At 38.3% G+C, this 21655-nt stretch overlaps 1 protein-coding gene across 3 annotated transcripts in view; it reads left to right on the plus strand.

Moving 5' to 3' along the window:
• Nucleotides 1-21655, plus strand: part of SLC12A6 (solute carrier family 12 member 6) — an 87375-nt gene that overhangs the window by 31335 nt on the left and 34385 nt on the right. For 2 of the 3 annotated variants that reach the window (XM_065940018.1, XM_065940020.1), the window contains exon 2: nt 20887-20931. The exons of the other annotated variant lie outside the window; for it this stretch is intronic. In XM_065940018.1, coding sequence (XP_065796090.1) covers nt 20887-20931 — 45 coding nt within the window. The remainder of the gene's footprint in view (nt 1-20886; nt 20932-21655) is intronic. 3 annotated transcript variants of the gene reach the window in all.

The following is a 21655-nucleotide window of genomic DNA, read 5'->3' on the forward strand; positions in this document are numbered from 1 at the left end:
GCATGTTCAGTCTCTGGGTCGGGAAGATCTCCTGGAGAAGGAAATGGCAACCCTCTCCAATATTCTTGCCTGAAGAATCCCATAGTTCTAAACAACAACAAGGGAGTGTGTGCGTGCTAAGTTGCTCCATTCGTGTCTGGCTCTTTTGCGACCCTGTGGCCTGCCAGGCTCCTCTGTCTATGCGATTTCCCAGGCAAGGATATTGGAGAGGGTTGCCATTTCCTTCTGCAGAGGGCCTTCCCGACCCAGGGGTTGAAGCCACATCTCCTGCATTGGCAGGCAGATTCTTTACCACTGAACCACCAGGGAAGCCCTTTCTACTGCCTGTCTGCCATTAAAAAATTGCACAAACTCACATCACCTCAAGAATAGGTTCATGCTCATTCTTTCAAGGTGACTTGCCTAATCCTCTGTCCCAACTTTGATTATTCTGTCATTCAGTATCCATCACCACTCAAATATGCTTTGCATGTGCTTTGATTTTTTAATTATATTTTTATCTCTTCCACTGTATTGTGTATTATATGAGGGTGAAGGACAGTGTTTTATTTCAAAATTCTCTGTATTTTTTTCTTATGGAAAATTTCAAACTCAAAAAAGTTCGGTAACTTTCTGTTCATTTCCCTTACCTACTGGTCTTTTTTATTTTTAGATGTTCTTTATATCTTGGGACATCAATCCTTAGTACAACAAAAAATTTTCCCAATCAATGCTTCTTTTGAAGTTTTATTGAGGTATAATTGGAATAAAATAAACTGCATATATTTAAGGTATACAATTTGAGCTTTAACATGACACTCCTATAACAGTTATCATGGTCAAGATAATGAACATTTCCATCACCTTCAAAACTTTCTTCTACCCTTTTATAACTTACTTACCTAATTCTTTGGTCCCCAGACAATCACTCATCTGCTTTCTGTCACTACAGTACATTAGTTTGTATTTCCTATAATTTTTTACTAATGGAATCATATAGTATATACTTTCTTTTCTCTGCTTTTTTTTTTCCCTCTGACTGCTTTTATAAAACATAATTTGAGATTCATCCGTTTAGTCAATATCCTTTAAAATCCAACTAACATTATTTCACAGAGCTTAACATTTAGGGCAGTAGCTGAACATGATACAAGCCACATCAAGCTGAACATGATAAAAGCTTCTGGACTTTCCAGAAGCTTTTAAAACGCTGACTTCTTTGCCAAGATTTGAGTGATTTTAGGATTAGTCTGTAACTAGAACTTACTTTTCAGAGAGGGTTTTGGGAAGGTGAAATCTCCCTATGTCTCTGTTACTAATTTCAACTTGTGCCTGCCACTCTTGAGTCACATGACCCCTGGATCTGATGAACACTTAGAGGCAAGTGAGGCCTCAGCTCTGTGGGAGCTCTTTCAGGGAGAGCTGACCCAGGACTTGCTCCTCAAGGGCTGGACAAGATCCTCAGAGTGAGGATAAGAGTGGCAGATCCAGAAAAAGAGCTTGGCTTGGTAAAGATCCTTGGACTCCCCTAATGGGAAGAAGCGGAAAGAGCTAGGGGACTGTTATCTCCCTGTCTCTGAGTCTGGGAGATGTAAGGAGACCTGAGAGTCGGCAGCCTTTCTCCAGGGCCTCGAGAGGGCTAGTGACTGGCCTGCTGCCCTGCCCATCTGCTGGTGTAGAGGCTGCTTTGCCTTTCTGTCGTCTTGAGACTGCTACCACTCATGATGCTCCAACAATGAAACCTAAGCCCCTCTGAAGCAACATAGAAAAAGAGCCCATCTGGGGAAGGCAGGAAACCAGAAAGAGAAAAAAGCACCTAGAGTAAACAGTGCAACAGACAAACTAAATAGAAAGGCCAGAGAAGACAGTAACTTGAATATGAAAATAATAAACAGGAGGAGCAATTAAGTTCAAGTGAAGTACAAAAAAAGACTTAGGGAGCAAAAGATATGATTTCCCTGCTAAATACTTGTTACTACCTGACTTGCAATCCATGCACATGCACTTAAAAAAAATTCCGCTAGAATGTAAACACCATAAAAGCAGGAATTTTTTCTGTTGTGTACATTGACTGCTGTCAGTGCCCGTGTCTAGAACAGTCTTGTACATAATAAGCACTCAGTACCTAATTACTGAATAAAGGATTAAATGAGTATGATCATTTATTGGCCTGGAAGATTCAAAGCCCAGAGTTAAAAATACAGATTGAAAAAGGGATAAGAAACTTGGAAGATAGATTGAGGATAGATAGGATAGGAAAGAGACTTGGAAGAGGACACCTAATGTGGCTAATACAAATTACAGAAAAAGGAACAAATGGAAGAGACGTAGTAATTAAAGATATTTTTTTAAAACTCCTGAGCTAAAGATAAAGTTAATTGTGCAGATTGATATTCCAGGGAAGATCAGTGTTGTAAAGAACACACTTAGGCTTGTCCAGGTAAAGTTTTGAACTCCAGGGATTCATTTTGGAGGCTTCCAAATTACAGTATGATATTCAGAATAGTAACTTTAGAGAGTGCATTACCCACATAACTAGAGAATATTTAAGAAAGGTTTTTAACCAAATAAATGAGCCAGAGCACAGATCACAAAATGAAAGGGATAGAAAAAGAAAATGATAAGACTGTCTGGGAATGTTATGCTAAATAAGGACATAAAAAAGGGACATACTTCAGGGAACAATTCAATAATATTTATGATGTAAAAGTACTAAATAAGTCTAAGCAAAACCTCAAAATTATGGGAGGAAAGAGCTAAGAGGTTTCCAGATGGAGATGAGGAAAGGATAAGGTGCTGACTAAGCACATTTAAGCACTTTAACCATCAGGGAGATGCACATCAAAACCGCAGCAAGGTGCCACTTCACATCCGCTGGGGAGGTTCTGATAAAACAGACGGACCGTAACAAGCGATGACAAGAATGTGGAGAAGTTGAAACCCCGATATATTTTCTGTGGGAACAAAATGGTGCAGACACTTTGTAAAACAGTTTGGCAGTTCTTCAAGAAGTTAAATATAGACTTACCATATGATCCAGCAATTCCACCTCTAGGTATATACTTAAAATGAGAATATATGTCCACACCAAAAATTGTAGAGGGATGTTCATTGGAGCACTATCCGTGATAGCCCCAATTATAGAAACAACCCAGATGTCCACTGATGAAGAGATAAATGTGGTATATTCATATAATGGAGTATTATCTGGCAGTGAAAACAAATGAAATACAGGTCAGGTCAGTTCAGTTCACTTGCTCAGTTGTATCCGACTCTTTGTGACCCCCTGGACTGCTGCACGCCAGGCTTCTCTGTCCATCACCAACTCCTGGAGCCTACTCAAACTCATGTCTATCGCGTTGGAGATGCCATCCAACCATCTCATCCTCTGTCATCTCCTTCTCCTCCTGCCTTCAATCTTTCCCACCATCAGGATCTTTTCCAATGAGTTGGTTCTTCGCATCAGGTGGCCAAAGTATTGGAGTTTCAGCTTCATCATCAGTCCTTCCAATGAATATTCAGGACTGATTTCCTTTAGGATGGACTGATTGGATCTCCTTGCAGTCCAAGGGACTCTCAAGAGTCTTCTTCAACACTGCAGTTCAAAAGCATCAAATCTTCGATGCTCAGCTTTCTTTATAGTCCAACTCTCACATCCATATATGACTACTGGAAAAACCATAGCTTTGACTAGATGGACCTTTGTTGGTAAAGTAATGTCTCTGCTTTTTAATATACTGTCTATGTTTGTCATAGCTTTTCTTCCAAGGAGTAAGTGTCTTTTAATTTCATGGCTGCAGTCACCATCTGCAGTGATTTTGAAGTCCAAAAAGATTAAGTCTGTCACTGTTTCCCCATCTATTTGCCATGAAGTGGTGGGACCAGATGCCATGATCTTTGTTTTCTGAATGTTGAATTTTAACCCAGCTTTTTCACTCTCCTCTCTCACTTTCATCAAGAGGCTCTAGTTCTTCTTTGCTTTCTGCCATAAGAGTGGTGTCATCTGCGTATCTGAGGTTATTGATATTTCTCCAGGCAATCTTGATTCCAGCTTGTGTTTAATCCAGCCCAGCATTTCGCATGATGTACTCTGCATATAAGTTATATAAGCAGGGTGACAGTATACAGCCTTAACATATTCCTTTCCTGATTTGGAACCAGTCTGTTGTTCCATGTCCAGTTCTAACTCTTGCTTCTTGACCTGCATACAGATTTGTCAGGAAGCAGATCAGGTGGTCTGGTATTCCAGTCTCTTTAAGAATTTTCCACAGTTTGTTGTGATCCACACAGTCAAAGACTTTGGCGTAGTCAATAAAGCAAAAGTAGATGTTTTTCTGGAACTCTCTTGTTTTTTCGATGATCCAATGGATGTTGTGCCTGGAGAACCCTAGGGACAGGGGAGCCTGGTGGGCTGCCATCTGTGGGGTCACACAGAGTTGGACACGACTGAAGCGACTTAGCAGCAGCAGCAATGGATGTTGGCAATTTGATGTCTGGTTCCTCTGCCTTTTCTAAATCCAGCTTAACATCTGGAAGTTCATGGTTCACATACCGTTGAAATACAGTTGTACAGTAGTTTGAACATTCTTTGGCCTTGCCTTTCTTTGGGATTGAAATGAAATTGACCTTTCATTGGAATGAAACTGACCTTTTTCAGTCTTTGGCCACTGCTGAGTTTTCCAGTTTTGCTGGCATATTGGGTGTAGCACTTTCACAGCATCATCTTTTAGGATTTGAAATAATAGCTCAACTGAAATTCCATCACCTCCACTAGCTTTGTTGTAGTGATGCTTCCTAAGGCCCACTTGACTGCACATTCCAGGATGTCTGACTCTAGGTGAGTGATCACACCATCATGGTTATCTAGGTCATTAAGATTTTTTTTGTATAGTTCTGTGTGTGGCTCAGACAGTAAAGCGTCTCCCTACAATGTGGGAAACCCGGGTTCGATTCCTGGGTTGGGAGGATCCCCTGGAGAAGGAAATGGCAACCCACTACAGTACTTTTGCCTGGAAAATCCCGTGGATGGAGGATCCTGGTAGGCTACAGTCCATGGGATCGCAAAAAGTCAGACACAGCTGAGCAACTTAACTTTCAACTCTGTGTGTTCTTGCCACCTCTTCTTAATATCTCCTGCTTCTGTTAGGTCCATACCATTTCTGTCCTTTATTGTGCTCATCTTTGCATGAATGTTCCCTTGGTATTTCTAATTTTCTTGAGATCTCTAGTCTTTCCCTTTCTATTGTTTTCCTCTATTTCTTTGCATTGATCACTTAGGAAGGCTTTCTTATCTCTCCTTGCTATTCTTTGAAACTCTGCATTCAAATGGGTATATCTTTCCTTTTCTCTTTTGTCTTTAGCTTTTCTTCTTTTCTCAGCTATCTGCTACAATATATATGAACCCTGAAAACATAAAAAATAAAAGAAGCCCATCACTAGAGACCACATATGATTTCTCTTGTATGAAATGTCCAGAAAGGCAAATTTATGAGGACAGAAAGTAGATTAGTAGTTGCTTTGGACTGGGCAAGGTGGGAGTGAAATGGATTATGGAGGACCATTACACATTTACTAATAGTCAAAAGGTAAGTGTATGTGCATGTGTATTTTCACAGACATATGCATTAGAAACAGACTTTTTAAAGTGCAGTTTGTACAAGAGTTTCTATTTTAACTTCTCTGTATGTTTGAAAATCTAGAAAATGTTAAATTCAGCTTGCATTAAGCAATTATCTTTTTTACCAGTGACATAAAATCAACACTGGCTCTTAAAATACCAGAAACGTTTACCATGTTCTCTTAGTCTCCATAATGCAACACTTCAGCTCCTTAGTTCCTTAGTTCTGTGGCTCTTTACAATTCGGATGTTCAGGTCAGTTCTCATCCCTTTTTGTTAAGGAGGTAGTCTGTATTGTTGGGCCTTATTCTCCCCAAACCTTTAAATTTTTAAAAATGAAGAAAACATGAAATATGTTTTTCTACAGTACATGAAAAATAATTTGGATCATCCATAAAGCCAAAGAAGGACATAAGGTATCAATGATTCATTTTATTTTATCCTGTTCTGTTTTCTTTTCCTAATCTTTTCCACCTCAACTATACTGTTAACACTTTTCAAAAGTTCTGTGTGATCCTCGTTAAACTCTTTTCTTGAAGTTCCTCACAAAACTTAAAATGCTCATTAAGTACCCCCAACCCTCTATTCTCTTATGTTCAGCAGATGACTGATGATTTGGCAGTTGTTGTTTATTCACTAAGTTGTGTTTGACTCTGCGACCCCACGGACTGTAGCATGTAGCTTTCCTTCCAAGGAGCAAGTGTCTTTTAATTTCATGGCTGCAGTCACTGTCCACAGTGATTTTGGAGTCCAAGAAAAAAGCTATCTTTGTTTCCGTCTTTCCCCCATCTGTTTGCCACGAAGTGATGGGGCCGAATGCCGTGATCTTAGTTTTTTGAATGTTGAGTTTTAAGCCAGCCTTTCTTTTCACCTCTCACCCTCATCAAGAGGCTTCTTAGTTCTTCCTCTTTGCTTTTGGCCCTTAGAGTAGTATCATCTGCATATCTGAGGTTGTTAATATTTCTCCTGGCAGTCTTGATTCCAGCTTGTGATTCATCTAGCCTGGCATTTCGCATTATGTACTCTGCATATAAGCTGAATAAGCAAGTGTATATAAGTTTAAATAAAGGATGTATTTCCAAAACACCTCTTCGCCAATTCTTAGCACCATCTGTTTTCATACTTACCCTTTACCTTCTTCCTTCTTATCAGTGCTCATCTGTACATGATTCTGCCGAGATTCTCTTGCTGCCTCTTTTTTTAAAAAAAAGATTTTGGCCATGCCACTCAGCTTGTGGGATCTTAGTTCCCATACTGGAGATTGAACCCAAGCCGATAGCTGTAGTAGCATGGAGCCCTAACCACTGGATCACCAGGGAATTCCCTTGCCTCCTCTCTCTTGTCTTTTCTACTTTATTTAAACCTTCCCACTAAGTATGAAACTGTCTAGTCTCTCTCCTCCAGCTCTCCTTCTTCCTCTTTCCTACCAGTTGTTGCTTACTTCGTCTCCTAAATATTTTTCAAGTCAGTCCCCATCTCCCTGCTCTCACTGTGACTGCACTGGTTCAGAATAAGTCCATTGTTATTTCATGTCTAGCCTCCAAAAGCCGGCTATTACAGTTACTACCAGGAGAAGTTTTCTCTAATATATTAATACATCTCATTCTTTTACTTCCTCATTTAAGTTAACCCAGTAATATCTTCCCCAATATCTGCAGAATAAAGCCTATACTGTTTGGCAGGTCATACATATACCTTCATTATCTAGAATATCCTAATTTAACTGCCTTCCTATCTATTGCTCATACATACTAAACACCATAGCAGATATTCTTGAATGTCTTTCTTGTTTCCACACATTTTGTTTCATATTCCTGAAATGTTCTTTCCTCAAATCCCAAGCCAACAGTTACTCTTCTTTTGAAGACTGAGCTCAAGCATCACTTCTTCCCTCGTGGCCTCCCTGTTGCGTGTCGTGGCGTGGCTTGGCGTGGCGTGATGTGACGTGACATGACATGGACGCTTCCTGTGCTGTGTGTGCTGTGCTCAGTTGCTTCAGTTGTGTCCAACTCCGCAATCCCGTGGACCACAGCCTGCCAGGCTCCTCTCTCTGTGGGATTTTCTCGGCAAGAATACTGGAGTGGATTGCCATTTTCTTCCTGCAGGGGATCTTCCAAACCCAGGGATCGAACTTGCATCTCCTGTGTCTCCTGCATTGCAGCAGGACTCTACCTGCTAAGCTATCCACATCCCTAATAAACACCTAATATAGTACTTTAAGCACCTGTTGTTATTAGTAATACTTGTCTTACCCATGTGTGCTATAAGTCCCTTACGGGCAGCTACTGTGTTTGTGCTTCTCTGTGTAACCCCCATTGCCTGGCATATAGTCAGACACTTACAGGAGCTTAAGAATTATTTGTTGAATTAATAGATTGATTAGTTAAAATATAATACAAGGCAGCATACATCCAACAGTTCAGAGGAAGATTAAATCATTTAGAAAATGAAAGCTCAGAGTAGGGCTAAGGAGAGAAGCAGCATTTTATTTGGACTTTTGAAAGCTGTAGAAATCAGGTAAGTGGAGACAGTAGACAGGGAAACTTTCAATGACATGTGATACAGACAAAGATACATGTGTCTAGAACCAAGGCTCAAGGCATTCCAGGTAATGTGGAGCAGAGGGCTCATGACTGAAAACAACAAACAATAAAGTTAAGAGTAGACCAGTGCTAGATTATAAAGGAACTTGAAAGCCAGGATCAGGTTTTTGGAGTTCACACTATAAGCCAAGGGATTCAAACTTGTAAACTGGTATCTATTTATGGCTGCTTAAGCCATTAACCTCTGCTACCACCATCATTAGCACTACCATGCCCAACCAGAAAATTCACAGTAGGAGTAGAGACAGAGCCTGCAAAATGCAGACCTTTCCTTTTCTTGGAGAGACTTGAATCAGCACCCCACATGATGTCAAAATATAAACAAGAAGTGAGAACAATCCATCTTCCCTTCACAAAATGGTTGGGCACTCCTGCATTTTCACTTGGAAGTCTTTGAAAGTGTTTTTTAAACAATAAAGAAGCTGATAAAGGCAAAATTAATAAGGAAAATGAAGGATTGTTTGAAGATGGGAAAATTGGTGGCTGGGAGACTAATTAAACTATTTTAATGGTCCAGGCTGTGAATAATGAGACTCTAATAGATAGATGGCAGTGTGATGGAAAGAAGAGATTGGTATGGAAGCCATCTCATTTGATGAATGAGAAAGGGGAAGAATCAGAAGTTGGAAACACATCTTCTGACTGGTTCTGCTTCGTATCTTAGCCACTTTTTAAATCAACTTTTAAAATCTCCTCTCCTGTTAAATGGGTATATATTTTATATTAGGTACAATACATATATGTATGGCAGTGACAGATTTTATTTTCTTGGGCTCCAAAATCCCTGTGGACAGTGACTGCAGCCATGAAATTAAAGGATCCTTGCTCCTTGGAAGGAAAGCTATGACAAACCTAGAGAGCATATTAAAAAGCAGAGATGTCACTTTGCTGACAAAGGTCCATCTAGTCAAAGCTGTGATTTTTCCAGTAGTCATGTACAGGTGTGAGTTAACCATAAAGAAGGTTGAGTGCCAAAGAATTAATGCTTTCTAACTGTATTGCTAGAGAAGATGCTTGACAGTCCCGTGGACAGCAAGGAGATCAAACCAGTCAATCCTAAAGGAAATCAACCCTGAATATTCATTGGAAGGATTGATGCTGAAGCTGAAGCATCAATACTTTGGCCACCTGATGTGAAGAGCAGACTCATTGGAAAAGGCCTTCATGCTGGGAAGGATATACGGTAAAAGGAGAACGGGGTGGCAGAGGATGAGATGGTTAAATAGCATCACTAACTCAGTGGGCATGAATTTGAGCAAATTCCAGGAGATAGTGGAAGATGGAGGAGCCTGGTACAGTCCATGTGGTCACAGAGAGTTGTATGTGACTTAATGACTGTACAACAATTATAGACTAAAATAACATTATGTAACATTATAGATTAGATGTAGTATGTACCTAATATTTTATACAGGTATGTTATTAGGTGTATATTTCCCATGTTATCTCCAGAATTTCTCCATTAGCTGTGTCCTTGTTGTCAATCTCTTTGACTCGAGTGTCTCCCCTTGTCCATTTTCTCTCACACATTCTGCTTTTTAATGAACTACCCATCCTTCAAAATTTAGCTCAGTTATCCCATTGACCACCCCTGATCACAACTTTATTTTGTTTTCCTTACCTTTTGATTCCCACAGTATTTGTACCCATACTATAAGAATTATTTTTATTGTCTTCATAATTGTTCGAATGTTTTCTCTCCAGATTATTGAGAAGAAAGGGTTACTACTGGTGTCTCAGTGCCAATCACAGCACCTAACACAGAGTAGGCATTCAGAGTGTTGGTTGAACTAACAACAACCATCTAGAGATCATGCTTGTTAGCACATGGATAAACTACAGTGGCCTGGTAATAATTATACCTTCTTGGCCTCTGATAAATCTGATATTCATTTCATTTGCATATTGCACTCTTGTTTTCTTACCTAAAATACTGCTTTTTTTTAATATTTCCACACAGAGAGTTTCAGTTACTTTTTGTCTCCTTTAGATGTCTTAAGCCTTTTCTTAAGGGATCAACCCTTCCAAGCAAATGATCCCAGACATGTCCCATCTTTATTCCTCTTCTGTGATTTTGAGTTCTCCATGATTTTTAAGGTTTTTAAAAGTTTTAACTTAAAATTCCTACTACACTCAATCCGTGTTGCTCTTCTCCTTTCGAGCCTTGCAGCACTAAAGGCAGTACCATAGATTATCAGCTGTACCACTTGGGCAAATCGTTTCCGTTTTCTGAGTTTCTTTTGGAACATGAGAATAAGTCTTTCTTGCAGGGTTTCTGTGTAGGCTTGCTTTGATGATAGTAGGAAAATTTCCCTAAATTGAATCTCTTGGAGACTACCTTTATAACTTTTACATTTTTATATATCATTTTTGCATTATTTAATATTTTTTCTTACATTGAGCCACTGGTTTTCTGGTTTCCTTTATATGGAAACTTTGTCACCAAATGAAATCTCAGTATGCTTGCCACTGTATAAATAAAATATAAACTAAAAATAGATGTAATATAAATGATTTTAATTTTGCTCACAGCAGATTTTAACGTTGCCAAGCAGAGGCTCTAAGCCTGTTAAAAAAAAGGGACCATAGAGTTCTGAAGAAATGTTACAGACATTCTAGCACAGACATAAGAAAATTCTGTTTGATAAAATGCTTCAACTTTTGGGTAACAGGGTTAATGATGAGGGTATAGAGAGAAGGTGGAGTCACATCCTGATAACCTGAAACCGCAGATATAAAACCTGCCAAGATGTTTAGAACAAATGAATTTAGTAAACCTTTAGTATAAAATTATGATAAATATTTATGAGTGCTCATTTTTTTTTTTTAATAATATTTACTTACTTGGCTGTGTCGGGTCTTAGCTGCAGCGTGTGGGATCCTTGTTGCGGTACTTAGTTGCTCCATGGCATGTGGGATCTTGGTTCCCCAGCCAGGCATTGAACCTGCATCTCCTGCATCACAAGGGCGATTCTTAACCAGCTGACCACCAGGGAAGTCCCTGAATGCTTGTATTCTTACAGAAGTAATCAAAACATAAAAATAACAAAAGTGAAATAGTATAGTTCCAAACATTTTCAGATAGTAAAAAATTAAACCATATTTACTGTCTTCCATAGGTGATCTTTATCTCTTCCGAATATCTCTACCCTTTGATCCCTGACTCTGTGTTGGATTCCATAACCACATGGGCTTCACTATATCATCTCATGCCCAGAAGGGGAGAGGGATTCTTTTTTTAGTTTTTTATGTTGAATTTGACTCTTCAACAAAATTATGAGCTTCTTAATGTTAGAAATATACTCATTCTTTTATTCCTCACAGTATCTAACAGTTTTAGGTGTCTTTTAAGCTTAACCATCATTGCTCTTCTCTCAGTCTTTCACAGCTCAATAAATGGCATCTCTGTTCACGTAATTGTTGGAAAAAACTTTGACTCCTTCCTTTCCCCCTTTCCCATGTGCAGTCATCAGCATGCTAATCTTGTGAATCCGTCCATCAGTACACACCCAGCATCTGATTACTTCTCAGCACCTCCTCTACCACTGAGCTGATCCACACTACCATTCTCTTTTCTGGGACCATTGTAAAAGCCTTCTAACAATTTTCTGCTTCCTCAACTTGCCTCCTGCAATCTGTTCTCCAGCTAGAGTGGTCATATTAAAATATAAATCAAAACCTTCCAATGGATTTCTTGCTCACTCAAAGTAAAAGTCCCTACTGTGTCCCAACAAGATCATGTCCACATGATCTGTGCCCCTGCCACACATCCATCTCTTATCCCACATCTTACCACTTTTATCTTGCTATTCTGTTGTATAACTTAGCTCCCTTGCTGTTTATTGATTAAGCCAACAGGTTCCTGCTTCAGGGTCTTTGTACTAACTGTTCCCTTTGCCTGCAGTGTTCTTCTTGCCGATAAGTTTCTGGTCAAATGTCACATTATCTGACAGACATTTTTTAGATTCAATGTCTAAATTATAAATTAGCACACAAACCATCCCCCCACTAATCCTCTCTATTCTTACTCTGCTTTTCTTTTTTGTTTTCTTATTACTCATGACACTTCGCTTGTTTGTTTTTCTCTTCTCTAACATGTAAGCTCTTTGATGGCAGGGATTTTATTGTTACATTTCTAGTAATTAGTAGTGTTTCACATGTAGTGAGTGAAAGTCATTCAGTTGTGTCTGACTCTTTATAACCCCATGGACTGTACAGTCCATGGAATTCTCCAGGCCAGAATAGCCTTTTCCTTCTCCAGGGGATCTTCCCAACCCAGGGATCAAACTCAGGTCTCCCGCATTACAGGCAGATTCTTTACCAGCTGAGCCACAAGAGAAACCCAAGAATACTGGAGTGGGTAGCCTTTCCCTTCTCCAGTGGATCTTCCCGACCCAGGCATTGAACCGAGGTCTCCTGCATTGCATGCGGATTCTTTACCAACTGAGCTATCAGGGAATGCTCACCTGTAGAAGGTGCCCCCAAAATATTTATTGAATAGAAAAATGAAAAGGCCTACAAAACTTAAAGTCACAGGAAGATTACCTTTGAAGACTAACTCATGAGCTCTCATTTCAGAAGATATCATCAGGCTCTCAACTTTTACCATCTTCACTACAGTCCTAATCATACCTTTCTAAGATTTCTACAGTGGACTTCTAGTTGGTTCTCCCATTTCTACTCTTGCTCCTGCTACAGTCCTCTCTTCAACCAGTAGCCTTCACCTTCTAAAAGTTAATCAGACCTGTCATGCTGCTCTTTAAAACCTTTCCAGCTATTTCCTATCATTTTCTTATCATACTCTTTCCCATAGTCTGCAGGACTACAAGATGTATCTGCCGCCTAATTTGCTGACCTTTCTTTCTTTCAAAACCACTTTCCTACTCTCTGTATGTTAGTCACATTGTTTCCCAAACATGCCAAGCTTATTCGCATTCTAAGGCCTTTGTGTAGCTGCTCTTATGCCCTGCTCCGAGGCTGCACTGTTGTCTTCTGGCTGTTCTCTCTTGACTCTGCATCCCTTCCCTTCCCAGACAGGCAACTGTTTGACCCTGCCCTCTGGAACTCAGGGAGGTCATGGAGGCTGAACTGAAAGACTCCCATGCCCAGGAGCCCCTCCAGGGTCCTACTCGGCTTCAACAGTGTCCCAGTAGATACCATCTTTTTTTGGCAGATATTTCTAAATGTCTTTTAAAAGTTTTATTTTTATTACATTTAAAAAAAGCAAAAAGGATCTCTTGATTTTCCTTTATGGGATACACACCAAGTATAAATAACTAATGATTTAGTAACTTTTTGTAGGCAGTGCTTTACATTTCCATTACTTTGCCTAAAATTGCCTGGTTTTTTCACCCATCTATTTATTTATACCCAATTAATCACATGTGAATTTTTTTTAGTTCTGTTTAGTTTCATTGCAGTCAGTTCAAGGTCTATGTAAAGAGGATAGGTTTTTCAAATTTTACTTTATATCAACCTGTTTTCCCTCCTAAGTTTCCCACCAAAATTAGAACTTACTCAAAATAGAGGCAGAATCTTAAACATGAATGTTAGAGTAATTGTCTTTAATTTCATCTTTAATCATCTTTACCTAATTTTGAGTCCAAATGGCTTCTTATGATGCTGCTGCTGCTTTGGTTTTCTTAAAATTGGAATTGAAAAAATTAGAAATGTGTTAAGACTGATGATTTCAGGTATTTGGTGTCTTTAAATAATTTCTGCTGCCCTTGGTCATGCCTACTTCTTTTTCTACATGTTTAGGCAATAGTTTCTATTATTGATTGTGTTATTTTAATGAAATTACTGATTCTATCTTTAATGCCTAAAATGTACAGTGATATTTAGATGCACAATGTAGATTAGTTTTCATTTGCTTCAAATTCTCTGCCAAGAATGGTAGATGAAATGATTATCAAAGGAAATTCAGAAAAAGACTATTGCTGTGGGCAAACTAAAGGAGATAATAAGTCTTTTCAGAAAAACTGTTTATAGAGAGGCAGTTTTGTAAGGGAATACCACCCACAATCATTGTTTTTTCCTCTCTATTCTCTGAGGCACATGGCAAGAAATAAAATCTCTGCTTTTTACCATTTGCCCAGGATAAACCAAATATATTGAGCAAGTGCCCATTTTATAAAACCACTGTATCATTATAGTTCCAAGGAAATAATTTCAGTTCACTTTTCTGATGCCATTTACCCATTGTGAAAAGGTATATGTTTCTATTTTGTATTTGAAGTGTCCTTTTATCTATAGAGTTTCACAGGCTTTTGTATATAATCTGGTTGTATTATGATTTAGAAATAGCTTAATTTAGGAAGGCCGTCAAAGGGTTAAAATAGTTACATTATTGGCAGATTGTTCTTATTACAAGAAGTAATTTGGTTAAAACAGATACCATTTTGAGTAATATTTCGGACAACTCCCAGTATTAGGCAAACTTGGGTTGGGTGTGCCCTCATTAGTGACACAGACAGAAAAAATGTTGAATGGGAGAGTTCAGATACAGAACAATACAAAGGTGCCCAGACATATCTCAGAGTATTGTTGAACACAATTTGGATTGCATACCCAGAAACACCCTTCAACTTAATAAACCCATTTACCAATTGTGATTTTTTTTTTTTTACTACCATAGCTAGTTTCATTCCAGTCGGTTCATGAGCTTGTTTACCCCTAGATTTGCCCTTGTTTCAGCTTTTACATATATTAATGAAGCATTTATTTGCAGGTCCTTAGGAGTTAGTCTTCTTATTACCAAATAAGTATCAAGTAAAGATTGCCCTATGTCCCTTTAATTATAATACATGAAAAGACTTGTAAAGAACTACACAGTAGAGTTATTTTTATTCATCTTAAATATAGTCGTCCATTAGAATCCAGGTGGGATTGGTTCCAGTACCCTCCGTACTACCCCTGGAATACCAGAATGCGCAGATGCTCAGATCCCTTATATAAAATGGTGTAGTGTAGTTGGCCCTCCAAATTTGTAGGTTCCACTCCACTCCCACCCCCATCCCTCAGAAATAGAGGATTGACTGTATAGGAGAATGTTCAAGGGAAAAGTCTTGGCTTAACTAGAAAATGCATGTAATCATGTGTGCACATCTCAGAAGGCAAGAAAATATACCGTGAAGAAAGTGGTAATTCTTTTAAAGAAAAAGTCATTTATATAACCCCCTCTGAAATCATACCTATTCTGTCTGAGTTATTTGAGATTTTTTTTTTTTTTCATAGATACATGTCCTGGCAATTCCAGATAACTTGTTTTAGGCTATTGTACTTTATTTTAGAACAAGGAAATTAGAATTAAGAGTATTAAGAAATATGAACATAGGTTGTCAAAACGTCATGACTGTATCTCCAACCTTTCTTTTTTGTCATAGTGTGGTGTGTCTTTGGTCATTCATTAACCCAAGCGTTCATCTTGCCAGTTATATATGTTAAAATCCAAGGTGCTCAGCTTTGTTCTGTCCCAGCACACCTGACGGATAAAGGCATTCCTGTTAGTGACAGTATCTGGGAGTCAGAATCTTCAGAAGGATTGTTGGTATAGTTTTAGGAAGAAAACAGATGATGCTAATAACTTTTCTGCAACTTTTCCTTTAGAAGCACTGGAGTATATCTAGATGATGACCAAGGCTCTTCTGGTTCTGAAATCATATGATTCTTTCTCTGCTCTTCTTTCATGTTACTTATATACCTGTTTTTCTGTAATGATAGTGAAAGGTGGTTGCCGTGAGCTGTGTATTGCAATGGGATTTGTGACCTCCAGAGGAGAGGATTTCGATCTGAGGCCAGAGCCCAGGCTTGACCACTTGGAGCTTTTTGTGTAACAGAATTTTATTCAAGTGTAAAAGAGATAGGGAAAGCTTCTGACATAGACATCAGAAGAGGGCAGAAAGAATGCCCCTTGCTAATTTTTAGCAAGGCGTTTTATTTCTGTTAGAAAGTGGCTAATGAGATGAGAGAGAGACCTCGCGGCTGAGGGAGTTTCACCAGGCCCCTCTCCCACAAGGGGCTTCCCTGGTGGCTCAGTTGGTAAGGAATCTGCCTGCAATGCAGGAGACCCAGCTTTGATGCCTGGGTTGGGAAAATCCCCCGGAGAAGGAAATGGCAACCCACTCCAGTGTTCTTGCCTGGAGAATTCCTTGGACAGAGGAGCTTGGTGGGCTACAGTCCATGGGGTCGCAAAGAGTCAGACATGAGTGAGCAGCTGACTGTTGCTTTCTCTCCCACGGTATGCATTTTTGAGATAGACTGGCACAAGGTGTGTCATCCCTAGCCATAAAACAATTGACATGAATATTTGTTTGTTGTGCTGTTATTAGCCCAAGGTTAGAGAAAAGAAAAAAGTTAGTCTTAGGCGGACATTCAGAAAACTAAGATCATGGTATCCGGTCCCATCCCTTCATGGCAAATAGATGGGGAAACAGTGGAAACAATAAGAGACTTTATTTTGGGGGACTCCAGAGTCACTGCAGATGGTGACTGCAGCCATGAAATTTTTAAAAGACACTTGCTCCTTGGAAGAAAAGTTATGACCAACCTAGAGAAAGCGCATTAAAAAGCAAAGACATAACTTTGCCAGCAAAGGTCCATCTAGTCAAGGCTATGGTTTTTCCAGTAGTCATGTATGGATGTGAGAGTTGGACTGTAAAGGAAGCTGAGCACCGAAGAATTGATGCTTTTGAACTGTAGTGTTGGAGAAGACTCTTGAGAGTCTTGGACTGCAAGAAGATCCAACCAGTCCATCCTAAATGAAATCAGTCCTGAATATTCATTGGAAGGACTGATGTTGAAGCTGCAACTCCAGTACTTTGGCCACCTGATGCGAAGAGCTGACTCATTGGAAAAGACCCTGATGGGGGGAAAGATTGAAGGCAGGAGGAGAAGGGGACGACAGAGGATGAGATAGTGGGATGGCATCACCAACTCAGTGGACATGAGTTTGAGCAAGCTCCAGGAGTTGGTGATGGACGGGGAAGCCTGGCGTGCTGTAGTACATGGGGTCACAAAGAGTCGGACATGACTGAGCAACTGAAATGAACTGAGGCAGAACCATTTTGAAGAAAGGCAGATCCCAAAGCAAATACATAGTTTCATTAAAATAGCTTAAGAAAAACATTTCCATAAGAAAAATGCATTGTTTAGCTCAAGGTTTGAGAAAAGTTCCTGCAGAACCAGGTGTCTACAACACAGAATTAAAAGAAACTTCTTTTAATTTTGTGTAGAGAAGGAAAAAACAAGTCTACCACTTGCAGTTTATTTCCTCCTGCCTTTTGGGGACCCCTGGCCTTCCTACCTGTTACCCGCTCATCCTGTGTGTGTGTATGTGAGTGTGTGTGTGACAGAGAGAGAGAGCTTGTGTGATATGTTAATATGTTATAGAACTGTTAGTCCTACTTTTGTCTTATGTACAAAAACAAGCCATATTCTTTATTTAGATAGGAAATAAAACTGATTTAAGTTAAAAACTGAAAAGTCATTTTCTAGCATGTTGGGGAAAGTATCTTTTAAAAATTTGAAATTTCTCTTAAAACAAAATTATGGAAGAAAATCTTCTCAAAATATATCATTAAATGCTCACATACCATTTAAAACTTTAGTTCTAGGAATCAGATATCTGTGTTATGTCTTCCTTGATTATATTATGTAGAATATACTCTAATATATACTGTATACATCAGAAATCAGAATTTGTATAGTTTCTGATTGGGTCTGCCTGTCTGGGCTGCTTAGTGTTAGATTTAATTATGTATATACATTTATATTTAGAAACACCATGGAAAATGTTATTTGAATTCTGTTTAAAATAGTAATTCTTAATGTTTTTTGTATCTTGGACCTCTTTGGCAGTCTTAAACCTGTTTAAACCTAGCAGGCGCTGTAATGACTACCATAATTTCAAAGTAGTGTGAAACCTAAAAGATATTATGAGGTATATACAACTGTAATGTGATATGAAAATATCAGTTATTGTTGACAAAATCACCGGTAATTTTTTTTTATATAGTTTGTTGCCTACATCATATTTGAGAAAAACACTCGACTTCAATTAGAGGTTAGTGACAATGAAGATGTAATTTTTTCCCCATTGTTCATAGACCCCTGGTCTAAAATTATTTTTTTAATATTATTTTTTGTTTTTTAATTTTTACAATGTATTGTTGGTTTCTGCCATACAACAACACAAATCAGCCATAATTATACATTCCCCAAACACATTCAAGAAATCCAGATGTAATTCTCTATTATATTTCAAGAGATTTACCCTTTGAGGAAAGTGGAGCTTAGAGTCTTTTCCTTATTGAGCTTTTAACGCTTTATAAGCCTTTGAAATAAGCAAGTTGTTAATTGGCAATTGTCAGTATCTTTTGGATTAAGAACTTGGTTTATTGTCACTAATTTTATCACAGAATACTGAAGAAAGAGATATTTATAAAAGCCAGTTTAGTCATTTTATCTTAAAGTCAAATGAGAACATATCCGCTGGTAGTAATGAATGCTTTACTTATGTCTTGACTTGCAGCTGCTATGGCTACATATTCTTTGATCATTAAAGAGAAAATGTAATTCATGTCATAGGTCCTGAATCATTCTTCTACTTTATGGAACTAATATTGATTGGCTAAATTTGTGTGATTATTTTTTAATTTACTTTTTATTATAGAAAAATATATATAACACAAAATTTGCCGTTGTACCATTTTAGCCATTTTTTAGTGCAGTGACATTAAATATATTCACAGTGTTGTGCAACCATTGCCAGTGTTTCCAAAATTTCTCACCACCCTAAACAGAGAAACTGTGTCTTCTCGGAATTCTCTGACGGTCCATTGGTTAGAAATTCATGCTTTCAACTGCTGTGAGTGGGCCTGGGTTTGATCCCTGTTCAGAGAACTAATAAGATCCCACAAGCTGCACTGCATGGCCAAAATATTTTTTTTAAAAAGAAACTCTGGGTCTTCCCTGGTGGTCCAGTGGTTAAGACTCCACGCTTCCACTGCAGGGGACACAGGTTTGATCCCTGGTCTCTCAGTCAGGGAAGTTCCACATGCTGTGCAGTGTTGTCAAAAAGAAAAGAAACTCTGTACTCTGACCTAAATGACGAGGTAAACTGAGGCAAGCTAGAAAAGATGAGCTTATTCAGTAATAGCATAGGGAGTTGTAATTTGGGACAAGCAAACTAGCAAGCTATAGATGAGTCTGGTCAAAGTTTAGGAAAGGTTGTATTTATGGGCAGGGAACGTAAAGAGGGGAGAGTCCAGTTTAAGTCAGTTAAAATAAAAAACAAACAGAGATAAGCCTTGAAAACTTCCTGAGAGGACAGAATTAGTCTAGTCACACAAAGTTCTGTTCAGCCCACTTTGTGAGAGTAACCCAACTTGGGTCATCTCTTGTTCATGCCTCTGGCAAAACTTTACCAGAAATGAGTTGAAATGAGGCCTCTGATAAACCCCCCATCATCTGAGAAAATTTTGTTTCTGTAAGTCAGGCATTTTGGGGAAATCAGCCTCTTAGTCTTTAAGTTTTGTTTTCCTGAGGGCACATGGATGAGTCTTGCCATTTTATATGCACCAGTTCTATTTTAGATTGAAATTCTTTTACAACTTATTAAATAATAACATCCTATTCCCAACTCCACCTCCAGTCCCCAGCTAACCTCTAACCTATTTTCTATCTTTGGAAATTTGCCAATTTGCCTTTTCTAGATATTTCATATAAATGGAATCATACAGTATTTGTTCTTCTGCTTCTGGCTTTTTCCCCGTAGTGTAATGTTTTCAGGGTATATGCGCGTGTATCAGAACTTGATTCCTTTTTAGACTGAATAATATCCCAGTGTGTATATATACAAATCTTCTTTGACATACAGTGGGGTTACATCCCAATAAACCCTTCCTAAATTAAAAATACTGTAACTTGGAGTGCATTTACTATACCTACCTACCACACATCATAATTTAGCCTAGCCTATCTTAAGCTCAGAATACTTATGCCCACAGATTGGGCAAAATCATCTAACACAAAGCCTATTTTATAACTGTGTGTTGAATATCTCATGTAATTTATTGAATACTGTACTGAAAGCAGAGAACAGATTGTCTGGGTACAGAATTGTTGTTATGGTTGTTTATCCTGTTGATTACGTGTCTGACTGGGAGTTGCTGCGTGCTGCCCTGCCCAGCATCACAAGAGAATATTGTACTGCATATCACTAGCCTGAGAAAAGATCAAAACTTGAAATATGGTTTCTACAGAATGCATATTGCTTTTGCACCATCATGAAATCAAAAAATCTTAAGCCTTTGTAAGTCAAGGACCACCTATACCACATTTTGTTTACCCATTCATGTTTGGAGGTAACTTGCATTATTTCCACCCTTGGCTGCTGTGGATAACACTGCTGTAGACATTGCTCTACAAGTATCTGAGTCCCTGTTTGCAGTTCCTTTGTGTATGTACCATGAGTCACATGGCAAATCTGTTTAACTTTTTAAGGAAGCTGTGGGATTATTTTTCATAATAGTCATATTTTTATTATCCTTTCGTTACTGTTTCTTGAGCATTATTATTATTTTTTTTTTTTGCTTATTTCCTTGGTTGACTTTTGTTGCTGATTTTTAAGAAATTATTTGTTTTGTTCATTCATTTTTCTTTTCTTTTCAATTGTTTGTTTTTCAGACCCGAGTCAGAACTCCATCACAGGGGAACACAGCCAGCTGTTAGGTACAGTATTTCTGTGGAGGCTCACTCTCTCTAAAGTCATCCTTTTCCTGCTTATACTAAGAGATATTATTCCCTTCTCTAATTCTATTTTCTGTACCCCTTTTCCACTTTTCACTCCTCAGCTTCTTTTCCTGCTGTTTCTATTCCCAACTTGGTAAGTTTTAGGAATCTATTCTGTAGTTGATTGTTAAGACTCAATTTAGTTACATTAAAAAGTAATTTTACATGGTCTGTGGTTTTAAAAAAGGTCTGTAAGAGTTAGAGCTTTTTTCCAAGATAATTTTGAAAAGAAGATATAATTTTCTGTAATATCTGTGATCACCTTCATTTTAATTCTCAAAAGTACTTCATGAACAGCACTGCCTTCGTTCAGCAAGCTAAAGAAATTGATGTTCAAATTCCTTATCTGTGAAATAAGTTATGGAAATGAATTGATTTCTTTTAGGTATCACTTACTTAAATTGCAGTAAACTTGTAATTTGATAAGAAATTACATCTCAAAAAAAAAAAAATTACATCTCCAAACTGATGAATTTTTCAAATATAAAAACATATTCTGGAATGAAAGGAATTAAAATAATATAAAAAGTAAATATATATGTTTTTATATATATATATAAAATGCAGAAGTCCTGTAAAGTATCCCATCTCACCTCTGCTCCCCCAAGGTAAACTTGCTATAGATACTTTATTGTGAATTCTTACAGAAGTTTTTAAGTACACA

The sequence above is a fragment of the Muntiacus reevesi genome, chromosome 7 (genome assembly GCF_963930625.1).
Source record: "Muntiacus reevesi chromosome 7, mMunRee1.1, whole genome shotgun sequence".
NCBI classification, from domain to species: Eukaryota; Metazoa; Chordata; class Mammalia; order Artiodactyla; family Cervidae; genus Muntiacus; species Muntiacus reevesi.